General features: G+C 42.4%; 1 protein-coding gene and 1 non-coding gene across 2 annotated transcripts; both read right to left on the reverse strand.

Annotated features, from left to right (window-relative positions):
• Nucleotides 1–3,666: 3,666 nt before the first annotated feature.
• sc5d (sterol-C5-desaturase) lies at nt 3,667–18,277 on the reverse strand. The gene is made up of 5 exons (XM_055875721.1): nt 18,189–18,277; nt 14,249–14,466; nt 6,193–6,325; nt 5,974–6,074; nt 3,667–5,474 (listed from the first exon to the last, which is right to left on the reverse strand). The coding sequence occupies exons 2-5, from the start codon at nt 14,456–14,458 to the stop codon at nt 5,019–5,021; spliced, it is 900 nt and encodes a 299-aa protein (XP_055731696.1). The 5' UTR covers nt 14,459–14,466; nt 18,189–18,277; the 3' UTR covers nt 3,667–5,018.
• On the reverse strand, nt 5,604–5,742 carry LOC129833777 (small nucleolar RNA SNORA57). Its single transcript, XR_008756104.1, has one exon. It is a non-coding gene; the product is annotated as a small nucleolar RNA SNORA57 (small nucleolar RNA).
• Nucleotides 18,278–18,490: the final 213 nt, after the last annotated feature.

Here is an 18,490-nt window from a genome sequence, read left to right on the forward strand (position 1 = left end):
GTCCAAGCTCAAAAGGCAAGACTGATCAAGGACTGAGGACAATAACGTTGAAGCACTGACTGCCGTCTCAACACGAAGGGCACTAGAGTAACAAAGATGTTTTATCTTCAGCGTCGGGCATGAAATGGAAGAGCGCAGGATGAAAGGAAAGAGTGAAGGAGGAGACCTCTATGGCCATGTGTCAAAAGCAAATACTGTATGGAGACATCCTCTTTTTAATCCTTTCAAAGGTGTTTTTTTTTTACAGAAAGATAAAGAAGGAGCAAGATATATTTAGGTCCATAATTATTGGCACCCTTGATAAAGATGAGCAAAAAATAATGTATAAAATACATTATACAAATACTGAGCTATATTGTATGCTACATTTAAATTTTTGTTTAAATATTTTTTGGTATTTTACCCCGTTTTTTAATCTTGTCTCATCGCTGAAACTCCCCAACGGACTCACGAGGCGAAGGTCAAGACGCAGGCACCCGGCCCACCACAAGGAGTTGCTAGAGCATGATGAGCCAAGTAAAGACCAACCGGCCAAATACTCCCCTAACTCGGACGGTGCTGGGCCAATTGTGCGCTGCCCTATTGGACTACCGATCATGACCAGTTGTAACACAGCCTGGGAACGAACCCGGGTCTCCAGTGACGCCTCTACCACTGTGATGCTGTGGCTTAGACCGGTGCACCACTCAGGAGGCCCCCCGCCTCATTTAAAAAATATATATATGTTTTATACTAATACGATTGCTCAGAGAAAGAGATTTTGTTTAAAAAGTAATACAAAAAAACACAAAAAGGTAGGGGTGAAAATTATTGCCACCACAGTTTTCAGTACTCTAGCACCTTCCCCTTGCAAGGATAACAACATTGATCCTTTTTCTAAATTGTTTTATGAGATTGGAGAACACGTTGGGAGGGATCTTAGACCATTCCTCCATACAGAATCTTTCCAGATCTTTGACATCTTTCGTCTGCTCTTACCCCAGATTTTCAATGGGGTTCAAGTCCAGGGACTGAGATGGCCATTGCAAAATGTTGATTTTGTGGTCAATTACAATTTTTTTTGTGGATTTTGATTAGTGCTTAGGGTTATTGTCTTGCTGGTGTAACGGATGTGAAATGGCTAGCTAGTTAGCGGTGGTGCGCGCTAATAGCATTTCAATCGGTTACGTCACTCGCTTTGAGACCTTGAAGTAGTGGTTCCCCTTGCTCTGCAAGGGCCACGGCTTTTGTGGAGCGATGGGTAACGATGCTTCGTGGGTGACTGTTGTTGATGTGTGCAGAGGGTCACTAGTTCGCGCGAGGGGACAGACTAAAGTTATACTGTTACATTGGAAGATCCACTTGCAGCCAAGTGTCAACCTCCTTGCCAAGGCAACCAGGTTTTTTGCTAAAATCTTCTGGTACTTGGTAAAGTTCATGATGCCGTTGACCTTAACAGGGGCCACAGGACCATGGAAGCATAATAGCCCCATAGCTTAAAATATCCACCACCATATTTGACTGTAGGTATGAGGTACTTTTCTGCATATGCTTCTGTAGTTTTTTTTTACGCCAAACCCACCACTGGTGTGTGGCCAAAGAGCTCTATTTTCATGTCATCTGACCATAGCACTTTTATGTACAATTTTTTTCATCAAGGGTGCCAATAATTATAGACATAACTGTATATAGTACAATTAAGCCATTTACAGTATTTACGACCTAGCCAAAGAAGCAGTACAACCAAGTGATTGAAGCAAGACAAATTAATAGGGGCTCCAGAGTGGGGCAGTGGTCTAAGGCACTGCATCTCAGTGCTAGAGGTGTCACTACAGACCCTGGTTCAATTCCAGGCTGTATCATAACCAGTTGTGATTGGGAGTCCCATAGGGGAAGGCTGTCATTGTAAATATGAATTTGTTCTTAACTGAACAATTTCATGCCAATAATTAAGTGTATTTGCTGCATGATTTTGATGGTAGATCAAGAGTGTTTGTAAAATGTGCACACAGAGGACATTTTTATTCCCCAAAACACTCTTCCAGCCAAGAGAGCAATGTTCATCTCCTATTCTTTTATATTGCTCACTTGGTTTGTTTGGTTCATAACTCAATTAAACTGTTGATGAACTGTGAGAGTACACTACAATTTCAAATGGATTTAATGCCAGAGATTCTCACAGTAGAAGGTGAGATTGATCAATCTTTTTTTTTTAAATGGGTGCCTGTAACATCACTACCTGGAGTAGCTCAAGATGTGCATATTATGGTTGAGCTCCTCTTTCTCAGACGTTGCATGCATCAACCAATGGTTGCGTGCCACGTCAACGTTTGTGTCATTGACTGACAGATTTTAGCTGATTTTAGCTGATACTTAAAATACTTATCCAGGAGTTGCAAGATCTGGCAGGCGTCAGCAACACCTGGGCAGAGGAACGTGCCCATCATCTTCATGAGACGCCATCTTAAACGACTTAATTTGGCTTCATTTCGCTTTTGAGTCTTCACATAGGAATGAAGGGTGTCACGTGATCGATGGCTTTGCCCATTCATTTACACAGTCATTGAATTATGTTCATGTAAATACAGCCAATTGTGTTTGTCTCCTCGCATCTCAGCTCAAGAGGTTTCCAGTTATATTCCATCTGTACAGAGCTTATTATTGAGGTTATTGTCCATACAGGCTATTAATTTAGGAATTTGTGGGCTACATGTTTTGAGTCTTTGTTGTACCAATTGATTTTACAGAAAGGGATCCTAATGAAAACACAATGAAGTGTTGTTGTGCTGTGTTCACCTGATGTTTTTATTCATAAGTTGAAAAGATAAGACACTGAAAATAACCTTGTCATCTACATACTTTGGGTAATGCAATAGCTCCCTCTGCTGTACTTTGTCTGAAATAACACCTCAAGAGTGCCGAGTCATGCAAGCAAACATGTCTTGGGAATATTCCATCAGTATTGCTAAGTATCGATGGGTCCCCTGCGGGACGGTTGAGCTAACATAGGCTAATGCGATTAGCATGAGGTTGTAAGTAACAAGTTCATTTCCCAGGACATAGATTAACAAGAAGTTAAGCTTTCTGGCAATATCAGATATATCTAACTGCACTTTACAATTTACAGTAAAAGAATACCATACTATTGTTTGAGAGTGCACAATTTTGAACTTGAAAAGTTATGAATTAACAAATTAGGCACATTTGGGGAGTTGATACAGCATTTTGAACAGAAATGCAATGGTTCATTGGATCAATCTAAAATGTTGCACATACACTGCTGCCATCTAGTGGCCGAAATCTAAATTGCACCCGGGCTGGAATAATACAAAAGAACAGTTGTTCTGGGAGCTCTCTGTATTATCTTTTACCAGATCTATTTTGTTATCTCCTACATTTCTTTCACTTTTCCACAAACCTCAGTGTTTCCTTTCAAATGGTACCAAGAATATGCATATCCTTGCTTCAGGGCCTGAGCTACAGGCAGTTAGATTTGGGCATGTCATTTTATGCGAAAATTAGCAATTTCAAATGGGAGAATCCACAGCACTTTGATAAGATTTCAAGTTCCAAATTCAAACTCTGCTTACGTCACTGGAGATTGAGTTTAAAGGTGGCCTTTGTCAGACACTGATAGATCTACTCGTTTTCTGCCACCTGCACACTTTAAATAAAAGGACAGAGACGTTTTCATATTAGTTTCCATGTTTATTGAGAAAATAGGATAGAACAAAGTCACACTACTGTTATATTGAAAACAACCAATATATTCTCACAGGTATCCATGGTGGCAGGTAGCCTAGTGCTTAGGAGCATTGGGCCAGTAACCAAAAGGTCACTGGTTCAAATCCCTGAGCAGACTAGGTGAAAAAAAAAACTGTCTGTGCCCTTGAGCAAGGCACTCAACTTGAGTTGCTCTGGAAAAGAGCATCGACTAAATTGTAAAATATCCATGAAAACTTTTTCCTTCCATTTACAGACATCAATTATTTACAACTAGATTATGTGCATTACTGTACACATTGCCTCATTCCATCTGTGAGTGTTGTCGCCAACTTCTATCATACATGGTTATGCAATACATTTTTAAAAATGGCTGCAGCACATACAGTAAGTAGCCGATGGGATAAGGTTAGTGTACATGGACATCTGTCCACATACAATAGGATTCACTTTGTTCAACTTCCAAATGGACAGCCACGTTTATTTTAATTTTTTGACATTTATTTTATTCCCCGGGAAATATCTGCTTTAAAATGCAAAACATTCAGGTACACACACTTCCATTCGTCAGAGACTATTTACTTTTATCCTGTTGGAGAAAAGTCCCAGAGGGTTAACTACTGGATATGAGCATGACCAAATCTGACAAGTCATGGTGTGTAGAATCCCAGTTCCCGCCATTAACCACGCCAACCGTAATATCTTATAGTACATAGGGGTTGTAACAACATCTTCTTGCATTAATCAGCACTAGACATCCTATTTCATTGTCACCTCCCCTCAGACATACCCAAAAAATCCATACAACACATAACACCTCCAAACAGGCACAATCAATCAGCATGCACTCAATGAACTTCATTAAAATAAGCAATTATTTCTTAAGTCAATGATGACAATCCAGGAAATGGTGAGAGGCCTGCTAGGCTTCTATAGCCTATGACTATGAGAATAGCTTGGTGATTTCATCTTTGCTGCTAGTCATCCCAATGAAAAATAAAATTCTCATTAAGTATTTGTGTGGCAAATGCAGAAACTGAAATTAAGTTCCAAACAATTTTAGCACCCACATATTCAGTATATCAGTGCTTTTCAGTGAAATGTCAAGACATTCTTGCCACCTACTGAAACAATGAGAAAAATTAATAAAGGGACAGTTAAAGATAAGCAACTGTAGATTGATTATTTATAATGGGATAATGAATGAAAACAACCAATGTGTGAAGCAGTATGTGAGCTATTCCTTATCAATCACACCTAGCTTAGCTTTATCAACTAAGAACTCATTCACCATGACACTACACCACATGTACCAACTACTCCTCCTTACTCTTTGTACCGCTTCCGTTAGCGTGCCCATTGGCATTAGCCCCATTAGCGCTCATCTTCCCCTCGGCAGTCAGTCTACGAATGCAGTCGAGGGGGCCCTTCCCTTCGAGTACTGAGGGGTTGCGGTAAGACCCGCCAATGCGGTCCCACAGGGTGAAGTACTGGCCATAGTTGACGTCGAAGAAGAGGTGGTGGTCCGTGTGGTGGGCCGCCCCGTTGACCACTTCCTGCAGTGGTCCGGGCACGCGGTAGTCGCCGTCATGGATAGACACAGTCCAGATATTGACGAAGATGTAGAGGGCCAGGTAGAGCACCTTGTGCAGAGGGAAGAGGAAGGGGTAGATGTGGTAGGGCAGACCCTGCAGGAAGCCATCCAGTGGGTGGAAGGCGTGGCTGGCAAACGGGGTGGGGATCTTCCACACATGGTGCGGCTTGTGGAAGTGCTGAGGGGAGGGAACATGCCACAGAGATGGTCAATTCATGTGAACCATATTCAAAAGGAACTGTATGTAGAACATATTTGCTGAGGAACAGATAGCATATAAAACATATGGCCCCGTTTGATCACTTTCAAGTGTGCCAGCGATTGAGGATAGGACCAGCAGACGATAACACACATTGGTACTGAAGACATAGCACTGGCTTTGTTCAAGCTCCGTACATTACATACACAAGTTCTTAGCAAATACATGTATGCCAAAAAAATGGAGGGGAAAAACTGCACATTTGTTAATCAACATTAAAACAATGTCAACTGCCTTAATCTCAATAAGACAAATGAGCAGAATGATATGACTTAATATTTGTCTGTCATTGTGGACTGATCTGTAACTGTAGATCACCAAAATCACATCTAGAGCAACAATCCACTTTCAATTGACAGTGAAGGGACCTACCCAGTAGCACACTTCCCCTTTGGTAACAAGGCTTTGTAATGCTCACCTTGTAAATACTCTTGTGGTGAAGAAACCGATGAATCCAATAGATGCACCCGTCCGTGAATAACAAGAAGGAAATCATGCTGAGAAGCACAAAGGGCCAGCCTGAAAAAACAAACCACCATTAGCATCATAATGACAATCCTGTTAGACAAAGTTGCGTAACAAAATGAACAGTATAAACATTACAGTCCCAGCGTCGGTGAACGCAGCATTGTCTTACCCATGGGAGACTCTTCGACGTGGTCATAGAGCTTGCTGTATCCTCTGACCTCAAGGAAAAATAACGCCACAGTGGGTATACTGATTATGGGTAGCGAGGTCATGGCATATTTGATCTCCCGCCGCACCTGGTTCTGAGGACCAAAAATGATCTGAGATCAGGGATCAATTCCAATAAATAAATAAATAAAACACATTTATATATAAATGAGAGAGAGAGTTCCTCTGTCCAGTGTGTGTTATTTTGCCCATCTTAATCATTTATTATTGGCCAGTATGAGATATGGCTTTTTATTTGCAACTCTGCCTAGAAGGCCAGCATCCCGGAGTTGACTCTTCACTGTTGAGACCGATGTTTTGCGGGTACTATTTAATGAAGCTGCCAGTTGAGAACTTGTGAGGTGTCTGTTCCTCAAACTAGAGACTCTAATGTACATGTCCTCTTGCTCAGTTGTGCACTGGGGCCTCCCACTCCTCTTTCTATTCTGGTTAGAGCCAGTTTGTGCTGTTCTGTGAAGGGAGTAGTACACAGCGTTGTACGAGATCTTCAGTTTCTTGGCAATTTCTCACATGGAATAGCCATTTCTCAGAACAAGAATAGACTGACGAGTTTCAGAAGAAAGCTCTTTGTTTCTAGCCAGTTTGAGCCTGTAAATCAAACCCACAAATGCTGATGCTCCAGTTACTCAAATAGTCTAAAGGCCAGTTTTATTGCTTCTTTAATCAGAACAGATTTCAGCGGTGCTAACATAATTGCCAAAGGGTTTTCTAATTATCAATTAGCCTTTTAAAATTAGAAACTTGGATTAGCTAACACAACGTGCCATTGGAACACAGGAGTGATGGTTGCTGATAATGGGAATCTGTACACCTATGTTGATATTCCACTTAAAAAATCTGCCGTTTCCAGCTACAATAGTCATTTACAACATTAACAATGTCTACACTGTATTTCTGATAAATTTGTATGTTTTTTTTGCTTTTCTTTCAAAACAAGGACATTTCTAAGTGACCGCAAACTTTTGAATGGTAGTGTCGTGTAGTATATAAACTCAGCAAAAAAAGAAACGTCCTCTCACCTGTCAACTGCGTTTATTTTCAGCAAACTTAACATGTGTGTAAATATTTGTATGAACATAAGATTCAACAACTGAGACAAACTGAACAAGTTCCACCGACATGTGACTAAAAGAAATGGAATAATGTGTCCTTGAACAAAGGGGGGTCAAAATCAAAAGTAACAGTCAGAATCTGGTCCGGCCACCAGCTGCATTAAGTACTGCAGTGCATCTCCTCCTCATGGACTACACCAGATTTGCCAGTTCTTGCTGTGAGATGTTACCCCATTCTTCCACCAAGACACCTGCAAGTTCCCGGACATTTCTGGGGGGGGAATGGCCCTAGCCCTCACCCTCCGATCCAACAGGTCCCAGACGTGCTCAATGGGATTGAGATCCGGGCTCTTCGCTGGCCATGGCAGAACACTGACATTCCTGTCTTGCAGGAAATCACACACAGAACGAGCAGTATAGCTGGTGGCATTGTCATGCTGGAGGGTCATGTCTGGATGAGTCTGCAGGAAGGGCACCACATGAGGGAGGAGGATGTCTTCCCTGTAATGCACAGCGTTGAGATTGCCTGACTGCAATGACAACAAGCTCAGTCCGATGATGCTGTGACACAACACCCCAGACCATGACGGACCCTCCAACTTCAAATCGATCCCGCCCCAGAGAACAGGCCTCAGAGTAAAGCTCATTCCTTCAACGATAAACGCGAATCCGACCATCACCCCTGGTGAGACAAAACCGCAACTTGTCAGTGAAGAGCACTTTTTGCCAGTCTTGTCTGGTCCAGCGACGGTGGGTTTGTGCCCAAAGGCGACGTTGTTGCCGGTGATGTCTGGTGAGGACCTGCCTTACAACAGGCCTACAACCCACCAGTCCAGCCTCTCTCAGCCTATTGTGGACAGTCTGAGCACTGATGGATTGTGTGTTCCTGGTGTAACTCTGGCAGTTGTTGTTGCCATTCTGTACCGGTCCCGTAGGTGTGATGTTCGGATGTACCGATCCTGTGCAGGTGTTGTTACACGTGGTCTGCCACTGCGAGGACGATCAGCTGTCCGTCCGGTCTCCCTGTAGCGCTGTCTTAGGCGTCTCACAGTACGGACATTGCAATTTATGGCCCTGGCCACATCTGCAGTCCTCATGCCTCCTTGCAGCATTCTTAAGGAACGTACACGCAGATGAGCAGGGACCCTGGGCATCTTTCTTTTGGTGTTTTTCAGAGTCAGTAAAGGCCTCTGTAGTGTCCTAAGTGTGCTGTAGTGTCCTGTTTCATAACTGTGACCTTAATTTCCTACCATCTGTAAGCTGTTAGTGTCTTAACGACCGTTCCACAGGTGCATGTTCATTAAATGTTTATGGTTCATTGAACAAGCATGGGAAACAGTGTTTAAACCCTTTACAATGAAGATCTGCAAAGTTATTTGGATTTATACAAATTATCTTTGAAAGACGTACCAGTCAAAATTTGACACATCTACTCATTCCAGGTTCTCTTTATTTTTACTATTTTCTACATTGTAGAATAATAGTGAAAACATCAAAACTATGAAATAACACATATTGAATCATGTAGTAACCAAAAAAAGTGTTAAACAAATCAAAATATATTTTATATGAGATTTTTCAAAGTAGCCACCCGTTGCCTTGATGACAGCTTTGCACGCTCTTGGCTTTCGACTCGCTCCACCACAGCCCCGTCAATGTGGATGGGGTTTGCTATCCACTCTTTCGTGGTCTACGATCACCTACTTCGTCTTACTGACGTTGAGGGAGAGGCTCCGTGGATGGCTTTTGGGAAAGGGAGAGGCTCCGTGGATGGCTTTTGGGAGAGGGAGAGGCTCCGTGGATGGCTTTTGGGAGAGGGAGAGGCTCCGTGGATGGCTTTTGGGAGAGGGAGAGGCTCCGTGGATGGCTTTTGGGAGAGGGAGAGGCTCCGTGGATGGCTTTTGGGAGAGGGAGAGGCTCCGTGGATGGCTCTTTTGGATTCATCTTACTCATTGTTAGAAAAAAAAAGTCAGATGTTAGGTACTATAAAAAAAATTTTTTTGCCAATTTGGGTGCATCAATTATCTTAATTTCTCAAAGATCAAATTATAAATCAACAAACTAAATGTTGCAGGAATGCTAACGGTATCTGTTGAACAACATAAATGATTTCAGAACAATCTTAGATGGTGGATATCGAAATCCTCTTTCTTGTGTTTGAGGTAGAACGACCCAGATGTAGTCTATGAACAGCATTCATATTTCCCCTCTTGTCCTGGTGGGTGAGGGCAGTGTGAAGTGCAATTAAGATTGCATCATCGGTGGATCTGTTGAGACGGTATGCAAATTGGAGTGGGTCTAGGGTGTCTGGGACTAAAAGCATTGTATTTGGGACAAATCATTCACTAAAACTCAACTAAATCTTGTAATGAATAATGTGGAAATTGAGCAAGTTGAGGTGACTAAATTGCTTGGAATAACCCTAGATTGTAAACTGTCATGGTCAAAACATGTTGATACAACAGTAGCTAAGATGAGGAGAAGTCTGTCCATAATAAAGTGCTGCTCTGTCTTCTTAATAACACTATCAACAATGCAGGTCCTACAGACCCTAATTTTGTAGCACCTGGACTACTGTTCAGTCGTGTGGTCAGGTGCCACACAAAGAGGGACTTAAGAAATTTACAATTGGCTCAGAACAGGGCAACACGGCTGGCTCTTAAAAGTATACGGGGAGCTAACATTAATGATATGCATGTCAATCTCTCATGGCTCAAAGTGGAGGAGAGATTGACTTCATCACTACTTGTTTTTGTAAGAAGTGTTGACAAGCTGAATGCACCGAGCTGTCTGTTTAAAATGCAGCTCAGACACCCATGCATACCCCACAAGACATGCTACCAGAGGTCTCTTCACAATCCCCAAGTCCAGAACAGACTATGGGAGGCGCACAGTACTACATACAGCCATGACTACATGGAACTCTATTCCACATCAGGTAACTGATGCAATCAGTAGAATCAGATTTAAAAAACAGATACACCTCACATGCTGACCAGACCGGACACATCGCATTCGCGAGCGTTGCAAAAATAAATGTACGCATACATGTTATTCAAAATGTTACTCAATCATTGCACCCACACTGCTCGATGCGCTGCAAGTCCTGCCTCTCCCATCTCCTCATTGGTTTTTAGGAGCATATACCCACGTGCCATCTCTTCATTGAGTTTGTTTTGATATTTACACCTGCGTGTCCTGATTGCGTCTGGTGTTTTTAAAAATCTGTTAAATGTCTGCAAGCCCTGCGACATACACCGGCTCTGACGCTTGTCGTAACAGGATTCCTCCTATATTGTCCTTTTGCATTTCTTGTATCCGTCTGTGACGGAGAAGTCCATCACTGGCCGCGGGCAGCATTTGGTAAACTAACACACCCAAACTCACTCATCTCACTTTCCCTGCTCCGTTTTCAGCTCCGTTAGCAATGTGGGTCGACACAAGTTAACTTAGCGATCTCAGTTCATACATTACACACATTATTCTTACCTCCTGTCAGTAACAGTATGGTATAAGGAATACGCAGACAAGCTTTCATGTAAGTAGGGTAGGTAGCAACACATCTGCCACGCTGATCCTCAACACTGGAGCTCCCCAGGTGTGAGTGCTCAGTCCCCTCCTCTACTCCCTGTTCACCCACGACTGCATGGCCAGGCACAACTCCAACACCATCATTAAGTTTGCAGACGACACAACAGTGGTAGGCCTGATCACCGACGAGACAGCCTATAGGGAGGAGGTCAGAGACCTGGCCGGGTGGTGCCAGAATAACAACCTATCCCTCAACGTAACCAAGACTAAGGAGATGATTGTGGACTACAGGAAAAGGAGGGCCGAGCACGCCCCCATTCTCATCAACGGGGCTGTAGTGGAGCAGGTTGAGAGCTTCAAGTTCCTTGGTGTCTACATCAACAACAAACTAGAATGGTCCAAACACACCAAGACAGTCGTGAAGAGGGCACGACTAAGCCTTTTCCCCCTCAGGAAACTAAAAAGATTTGGCATGGGTCCTGAGATCCTCAAAAGGTTCTACAGCTGCAACATCGAGAGCATCCTGACTGGTTGCATCACTGCCTGGTACGGAAATTACTCGGCCTCCGAATGCAAGGCACTACAGAGGGTAGTGCGTACGGCCCAGTATATCACTGGGGCTAAGCTGGCTGCCATCCAGGACCTATACACCAGACGGTGTCAGAGGAAGGCTCTAAAAATTGTCAAAGACCCCAGCCATAGACTGTTCTCTCTACTACCACATGGCAAGCGGTACCGGAGTGCCAAGTCTAGGACAAAAAGGCTTCAACAGTTTTTACCCCCAAGCCATAAAACTCCTGAACAGGTAATCAAATGGCTACCCGGGACTATATACACATTGTGTGCCCGCCCCCCAACCCCTCTTTTACACTGCTGCTACTCTCTGTTTATCATATATGCATAGTACTTTAACTATACATTCATGTGCATACTTCCTCAATTGGGCCGACCTAACAGTGCTCCCGCACATTGGCTAACCGGGGCTATCTGCATTGTGTCCCGCCACCCGCCAACCCCTCTTTTACGCTACTGCTACTCTCCGTTCATCATATATGCATAGTCACTGTAACCATATCTACATGTACATACTACCGCAATCAGCCTGACTAACCGGTGTCTGTATGTAGCCTCGCTACTGTTATTTTTCACTGTCTTTTTACTGTTTTTTTTATTTCTTTACTTACCTATTGTTCACCTAATACCTTTGTTGCACTATTGGTTAGAACCTGTAAGTAAGCATTTCACTGTAAGGTCTACACCTGTTGTATTCGGCGCACGTGACAAATACACTTTGATTTGATTGAAGTGACATTTATTGTACTTGTCAATGTTATGGATGAGTGCGCTGTTTGTTTGTTTCTGTTCCTCTCTCTCCGTCTCTATAGCTTCCGGGTATGCTGAAATAAGGACCCGAGCTATGGCAATTGGGCTGGCTTTGTAGTGCCTGTTCCGAATGGCACATTCATGTGAATGGGCGTATTGGAAGACACCATGTTAGTAGTAGATTCTGTAAATGTATTATATTGTGCTATATAGTATTATGATAAACCGATTGCAAAGGTTCAATGAATTTAATTCATGATATGTTTAGCTGAGTGGAAAATGTAGGCTTTGATGTTGGTAATGGCTTAATTAATTAATGAGTTTGGTATGTTCTGATGGGAGGGCTTCCCCTACAAAAGAGCCTCTCTTTCAGTTCAAGGGGGGGGGGGGGGGGGGGGGGGGGGGGGGTTTGATTGAGCAGCACTGTTTTAGCTGTCCCCATAATGTATACTTTTGGTGGCAGTACTGTTTATCTTCCGGAATCACTATGTAAATAAACATCCTTGCACAGAAGTCCTTTCGCGGCTCCGCCATCATTTTATTTGATAGAGGTTAGGTTTTTCAGTTTAGCCTTGTCGCATACTCTACACGACAGCGTCCATGTCCGTGTCCCGTTCCTTGTAAGCAGTAGCTCTAGCCTTTTGCCGAGCCCGTAATCCATAGTTTTTTAATACATTTGTATTGTCACTATGGGGACAATTTCGTCTATGCACTTATTGAGGAAGCCCGTGACTGATGTGGTAAACTCCTCAATGCCATCGGATGAATCCCGGAACGTATCCCAGTCTGTACTAGCAAAACAGTCCTGTAACCTTGCATCTTCTTCATCGGACCACTTCTGTATTGAGTGTGCCACTGGTACTTCCTGTTGAAGCTTTTGTTTGTAAACGGGAAGCAGGAGAATAGAGTAATGGTCAGATTTTTCGAAACGAGGACAAGGGAGGTCCTTGTATTTGTTTCTGTGGGTAGAATAACATTTGTCTAGAGTTTTAGCGCCCCCGGAAACGTGTTTGTAGAAATTAGGTTTTAAGTCTCCCCGCCATAGTTAAACTGTTTCTGGTGGGTGGAGACTTTATCTAGGTAACCGGTTTCTTGTTTGTTTATGGCCACATACAGTTTGTTGAGTGCCAAAGTGGCGTTGGTTTGTGGAGGGATGTAGACAGCCGTGATAATTACGGATTAGAGCTCTTGGTACATAAAAGGGTTTCTAACTCACCATGATGTAATTTATATAAGGTAAGCAAAAGCATGAAATTTGCTTCACATTGGAAGTAACACACCAGTTGTTTGTGAAGAGACACACCCCCTCCCCCTTTGGACTTGCCCAAGGCTACCTTCGTCTGATTGTGCCACTGTATGGAGAAACCACTGAGTTCTACGTACATAGTCATCCTGCCATGTCTCTGCAAGGCATATAATATTGCAGCTTTTCAAGTCTCTCTGATAGGAGACTCTTGAACGAAGCTCATCCATCTTATTCTCGAGTGACTGGACAATAGAACGGAGGGGAGTGCTGGTCAATCTTATTTTCGTCTCAATCTCAACGGGATGTCGGCTTTTCTACCGCGTATACACCTGAGGCGTTTTGGTAACCCATGAAACAAAGGAATGAACAAGGGAACAGCTGAGTCGGAATTTAATTTCAGATTTGAAGTCGAAAGCGAGGTTAGTAACTGTCGATCTGATGTCTAGACGTGCTTGCCGGTCATATGTGATAATTATATGAACTTTCTGTACAAAAAGTAAAGATATTTTTTAAAGTCACTAAATAGCAAAGTCGGGTTGGAACTCAAAAGATGTTGCTCTTCTCCGTCGGTGCCATCATTGAGAAAACACAATGGTAACCAGTAAGTAGTAAGAAGTAAGAAGCAACTGCCAACTCAAGTGGTAGCCTAACCTTACAGTATGTCAATAAACCTTCCTGGATGCTATTGAAAATATATAGTTTGTCGCAGTTCAACTGCATACAACTATATTACGGCATGGTCCCAGGTCTTTTTGTCTTCTCTTGCCAAGTCCTACAGGTGTTGTGACGTTTAACAAGATCTGGGACCAGGCTACAAGTATTGAGTATTATAAAGAAGGACATACCTTTAGAAACTGTGGATGTTTCATGAGGTTGTGGTCAAAGATGAAGTGGTAGTTCAGCCACCCCAGGCCCAGGTAGAGGACTGCGGCTCCCAGGTTGGTGACTACCAACAGGCTGATGATCTGGCGCAGCGCCCCGTCTTCAGGCCACGACGACGGGTACACGTAGGGGGTGAGGACATAGTGGTCGGCGACATTCAGCACAAGATCCATGTCTGAATCTGCCAAGTTGATAAGTAATGGCTTTGAGCATAGCCTTCTAGACTCCTCCTCTCAAGTAGCCTATCCTACCCACAAATCACAAGTGACAAATAATTTCTCACTTCTCAAAACCACAGAGAAGGCTCAGACACAGAGAAGGCTCGGGTTTTGAGAAGTGACAAATTCGCATATGTAGCAGACAATGTCATAAATGATTTGTGGGTAGAATTGACTTCTTGAGAGTGACACATCACATGTAAACTGGACATGGCTTATGGACAGGGTGGGTAGTCAACTAGTCAATGTTAGATCTATAGGCTATATCAATCATATTTTCATCATACATATACAGTAGTGGTTTACTAGGGCTGGGCGGTATACTGTATTTTACTATATACACACCGGTATTGATGCACGGACCGGTTTGGGTTTTTACTTTACCTTCTATAACGGTATTTGAATGTTTGGTTTGTTAAATGTGATACACCGTGTGTAACGTCCATTTTTATAGTTTACTCCGCTACTTGACTCATCCCTCTCCGCTCTCTCTCTCTCTCCAACCCGCTTTCCACACAGACCTAGTCCCACCCTGTCACTCAAGGAGCTCATTTGTTGTTGCTTGACCACGAGACACTTTCGTTCAGTCTGCATTGTCAACGCAGCACCTGCAACAATGTTGATGACAACAATGTTTCCAATTTGATCTTATATATACATCTGCAAACAGCTAGTTTGTATTTTCTTAGCAAGTTAAGGTAAATCGTCTTAACCACTAATACTAATCGCTAGTTAGCTGGCTAGCTAATAAAAGTACTGAGTCAGAGCAAACGTAGCTAGCTGGTGGAGGCCTAAATCAGCATGTTGTTTGTGCAACAGTATCTTCTAAATCAAAGAGGAATAGGCGAAGCATGAATATGTTGGCTATATGAATAAAGATTTACACAGAACATCACTTTGGTTCCTACCCTGTCACAATAACTCGTCCATGGAATTTTCATTCGTTGTCATGTCAAACAACAATAATGATAATAAATTATAATAAACATTCTATTTCCATGATTCCAAAAAGTTCACCCAAGTGGTTTGATCTAAATTGTAACATTTGGTTAAAAATAAGGCCTAGTATTTTTGCCCATAACGTGGCAGTGTGGAAATTATCTCAAATGAGTGCAGGAAAGAAAGGCAGGTTGAAGTTGAATTGAACAGTATTTTACCTTCATTTAACTAGGCAAGTCAGTTAAGAACAAATTCTTATTTACAATGACGGCCTACCGGGGAACAGTGAGTTAACTGCCTTGTTCAGGGGCAGAACGACAGATTTTTACCTTGTCAGCTCGGGGATTCGATCCAGCAACCTTTCGGTTGCAGTGGGTTAACCACTAGGCTACCTGCCACCCCAAGTATAAAACAATCCGAATGGAGAAAGTTATAATTTAGAATATATGTGTTGCCACCCTAAGGTCACGCACTACTCATAAAGAAAATGTTGAACTTTCATTAATCAAACACAAAATACCGTCAAATACGTCAAAAATTTGAAAAATACCATATATATGATATGATATTTTGGCCATATCGCCCAGCCCTATGTGTTACTAGAACTCAGATAACGTACAGTAAATAACAATATGATAAATGGGAGGCAGGCCTAGTACTGTAGGTGTATTTGGGGGATGCTACTGATAGTGCTTTTTAAAGCAGTGACATTTGAGAATACCTTGGGGTAAACTACTGTAGTCTTTCACTAGGCAATCATTTCAGTGTCCCGGCACTACCAAAGGTTTTCCAGGAATGGGAAATCTTATTTGTGTACAAGCTAGTCATTTAATTTATTTATTTATTTCACCTTTATTTAACCAGGTAGGCCAGTAACAAGTTCTCATTTACAACTGCGACCTGGCCAAGATAAAGCAAAGCAGTGCAACACAAGCAACACAGAGTTACACGTGGAATAAACAAATGTAGTCAATAACACAATAGAAAGAAATATATATACAGTGTGTGCAAATGAGGTAAGATTAGGGAGGTAGGGCAATAAATAGGCCGTAGTGGCAAAATAATTACAATTTAGCAAATAAACACTGGAGTGATAGATGTGCAGAAGATAAATGTGCAAGTAGAGATACTGGGGTGCAAAGGAGCAAAAAAAAAATCAATAAATAATATGGGGATGAGGTAGTTGGATGGGCTATTTAAAGATGGGCTATGTACAGGTGCAATGATTTGTAAGCTGCTCTGATAGATGATGCTTAAAGTTAGTGAGGGAGATATGAGTCTCCAGCTCCAGTGATTTTTGCAATTCGTTCCAGTCATTGGCAGCAGAGAACTGGAAGGGGGCCAAAGGAGGAATTGGCTTTGGGGGTGACCAGTGAAATATACCTGCTGGAGCGCGTGCTACGGGTGGGTGCTGCTATGGTGACAAGTGAGCTGAGATAAGGCGGGGCTTTACCTAGCAAAGACTTGTAGATGACCTGGAGCCAGTGGTTTTGGCGACAAATATGAAGCAAGGGCCAGCCAACGAGAGCATACAGGTCGCAGTGGTGGGTAGTATATGGGGCTTTGGTGAAGAAACGAATGGCACTGCGATAGACTGCATCCAATTTGCTGAGTAGAGTGTTGGAGGCTATTTTGTAAATGACATCACCGAAGTCAAGGATCGGTAGGATAGTCAGTTTTACGAGGGTATGTTCGGCAGCATGAGTGAAGGATGCTTTGTTGCGAAATAGGAAGCTGATTCTAGATTTAGTTTTGGATTGAAGATGCTTAATGTGAGTCTGGAAGGAGAGTTTACTATCTAACCAGACACCTAGGTATTTGTAGTTGTCCGCATATTCTAAGTCAGGACCATCCAGAATAGTGATGCTAGGCGGGCGGGCAAGTGTGGGCAGCGATCGGTTGAAGAGCATGCATTTAGTTTTACTTGCATTTAAGAGCAGTTGGAGGCCACGGAAGGAGAGTTGTATGGAATTGAAGCTCGTCTGGAGGTTAGTTAACACAGCCGACTAAAACAGTGTACAGTAAGTGTATATTTTTCATTTGTGAAAGTATTTTGATGTGGTATGAAAGTGAAGGGCTTTATGTCCCTAAAAATGTATTGCAATTGAGAATCGATTCACATTTCGATGGAGTATTAGGCTGTGTTGGCTGCCAGAGCCAGTCTACCACTGAAAATAACAAAAGGTCCTTGGACCTTTAAGGAGTAACAGTAGGCTCCTTAAGAGTACACCTTGGGCTATGTAGGATCTAGGAAACCTACTACAAATTACAAATACATACCCAAGTAGGTTTGACATCTCAATCCAATAGAATGCATTAGTGTTAATTAATTAGTCTACATACTTTTACAAGTGTATCAATAAAGGCCCCATGTACCCATTTAGCACACTACCATATTTGGCCTCAAAAAAAAAAAAAAAGCGAATTGCATTGTGTGCATTACTTTATACATAGACAGAGTCAATTCAAAACATATCACCTCATAATACGTGAACATGTTTCAGATAAGTGACATTCGTGTAATATGTGCTCACACATTGTAGCTGACGTTATATCTACCAAAAACAAAAAAAAATGACTTAACTGCCATTAATCCCCATTCTACATCATGCATATGCGCCCATGGCATATCCCAATGTAATGTCCCACAACGCATCTAAACGCACAACTTTATCGCTGATTTGTAAATGTTAGCTACATACATTAAAAAATATATGTATTGTAATCATACTGTAGAGTTACATACCTGACGCAGTTGTCCACTATACCAAGCCACTTGATAAGGCGTAAAATGTCATCAAACTATAGGTATTCGGGTAACCAATCTGCAACTCCCTGTTTAAATAAACAACTACGTAAATGCACACATATCCAATGGAAAGATACTTCCTTGTCACGAAAGAGCTGCATCTTTCGTTTGATTGGACAACTGCCTGATGTGATCATGGCGCGACGAATTTTTTGAGGTGTATTTAAAGAGACATGACTATATACACAGTTATGAAACATCGGCATTACTAAATGAATTAACAACGTCGGGGCCAAACT

Source organism: Salvelinus fontinalis, chromosome 2 (genome assembly GCF_029448725.1).
Source record: "Salvelinus fontinalis isolate EN_2023a chromosome 2, ASM2944872v1, whole genome shotgun sequence".
Classification (NCBI taxonomy): domain Eukaryota; kingdom Metazoa; phylum Chordata; class Actinopteri; order Salmoniformes; family Salmonidae; genus Salvelinus; species Salvelinus fontinalis.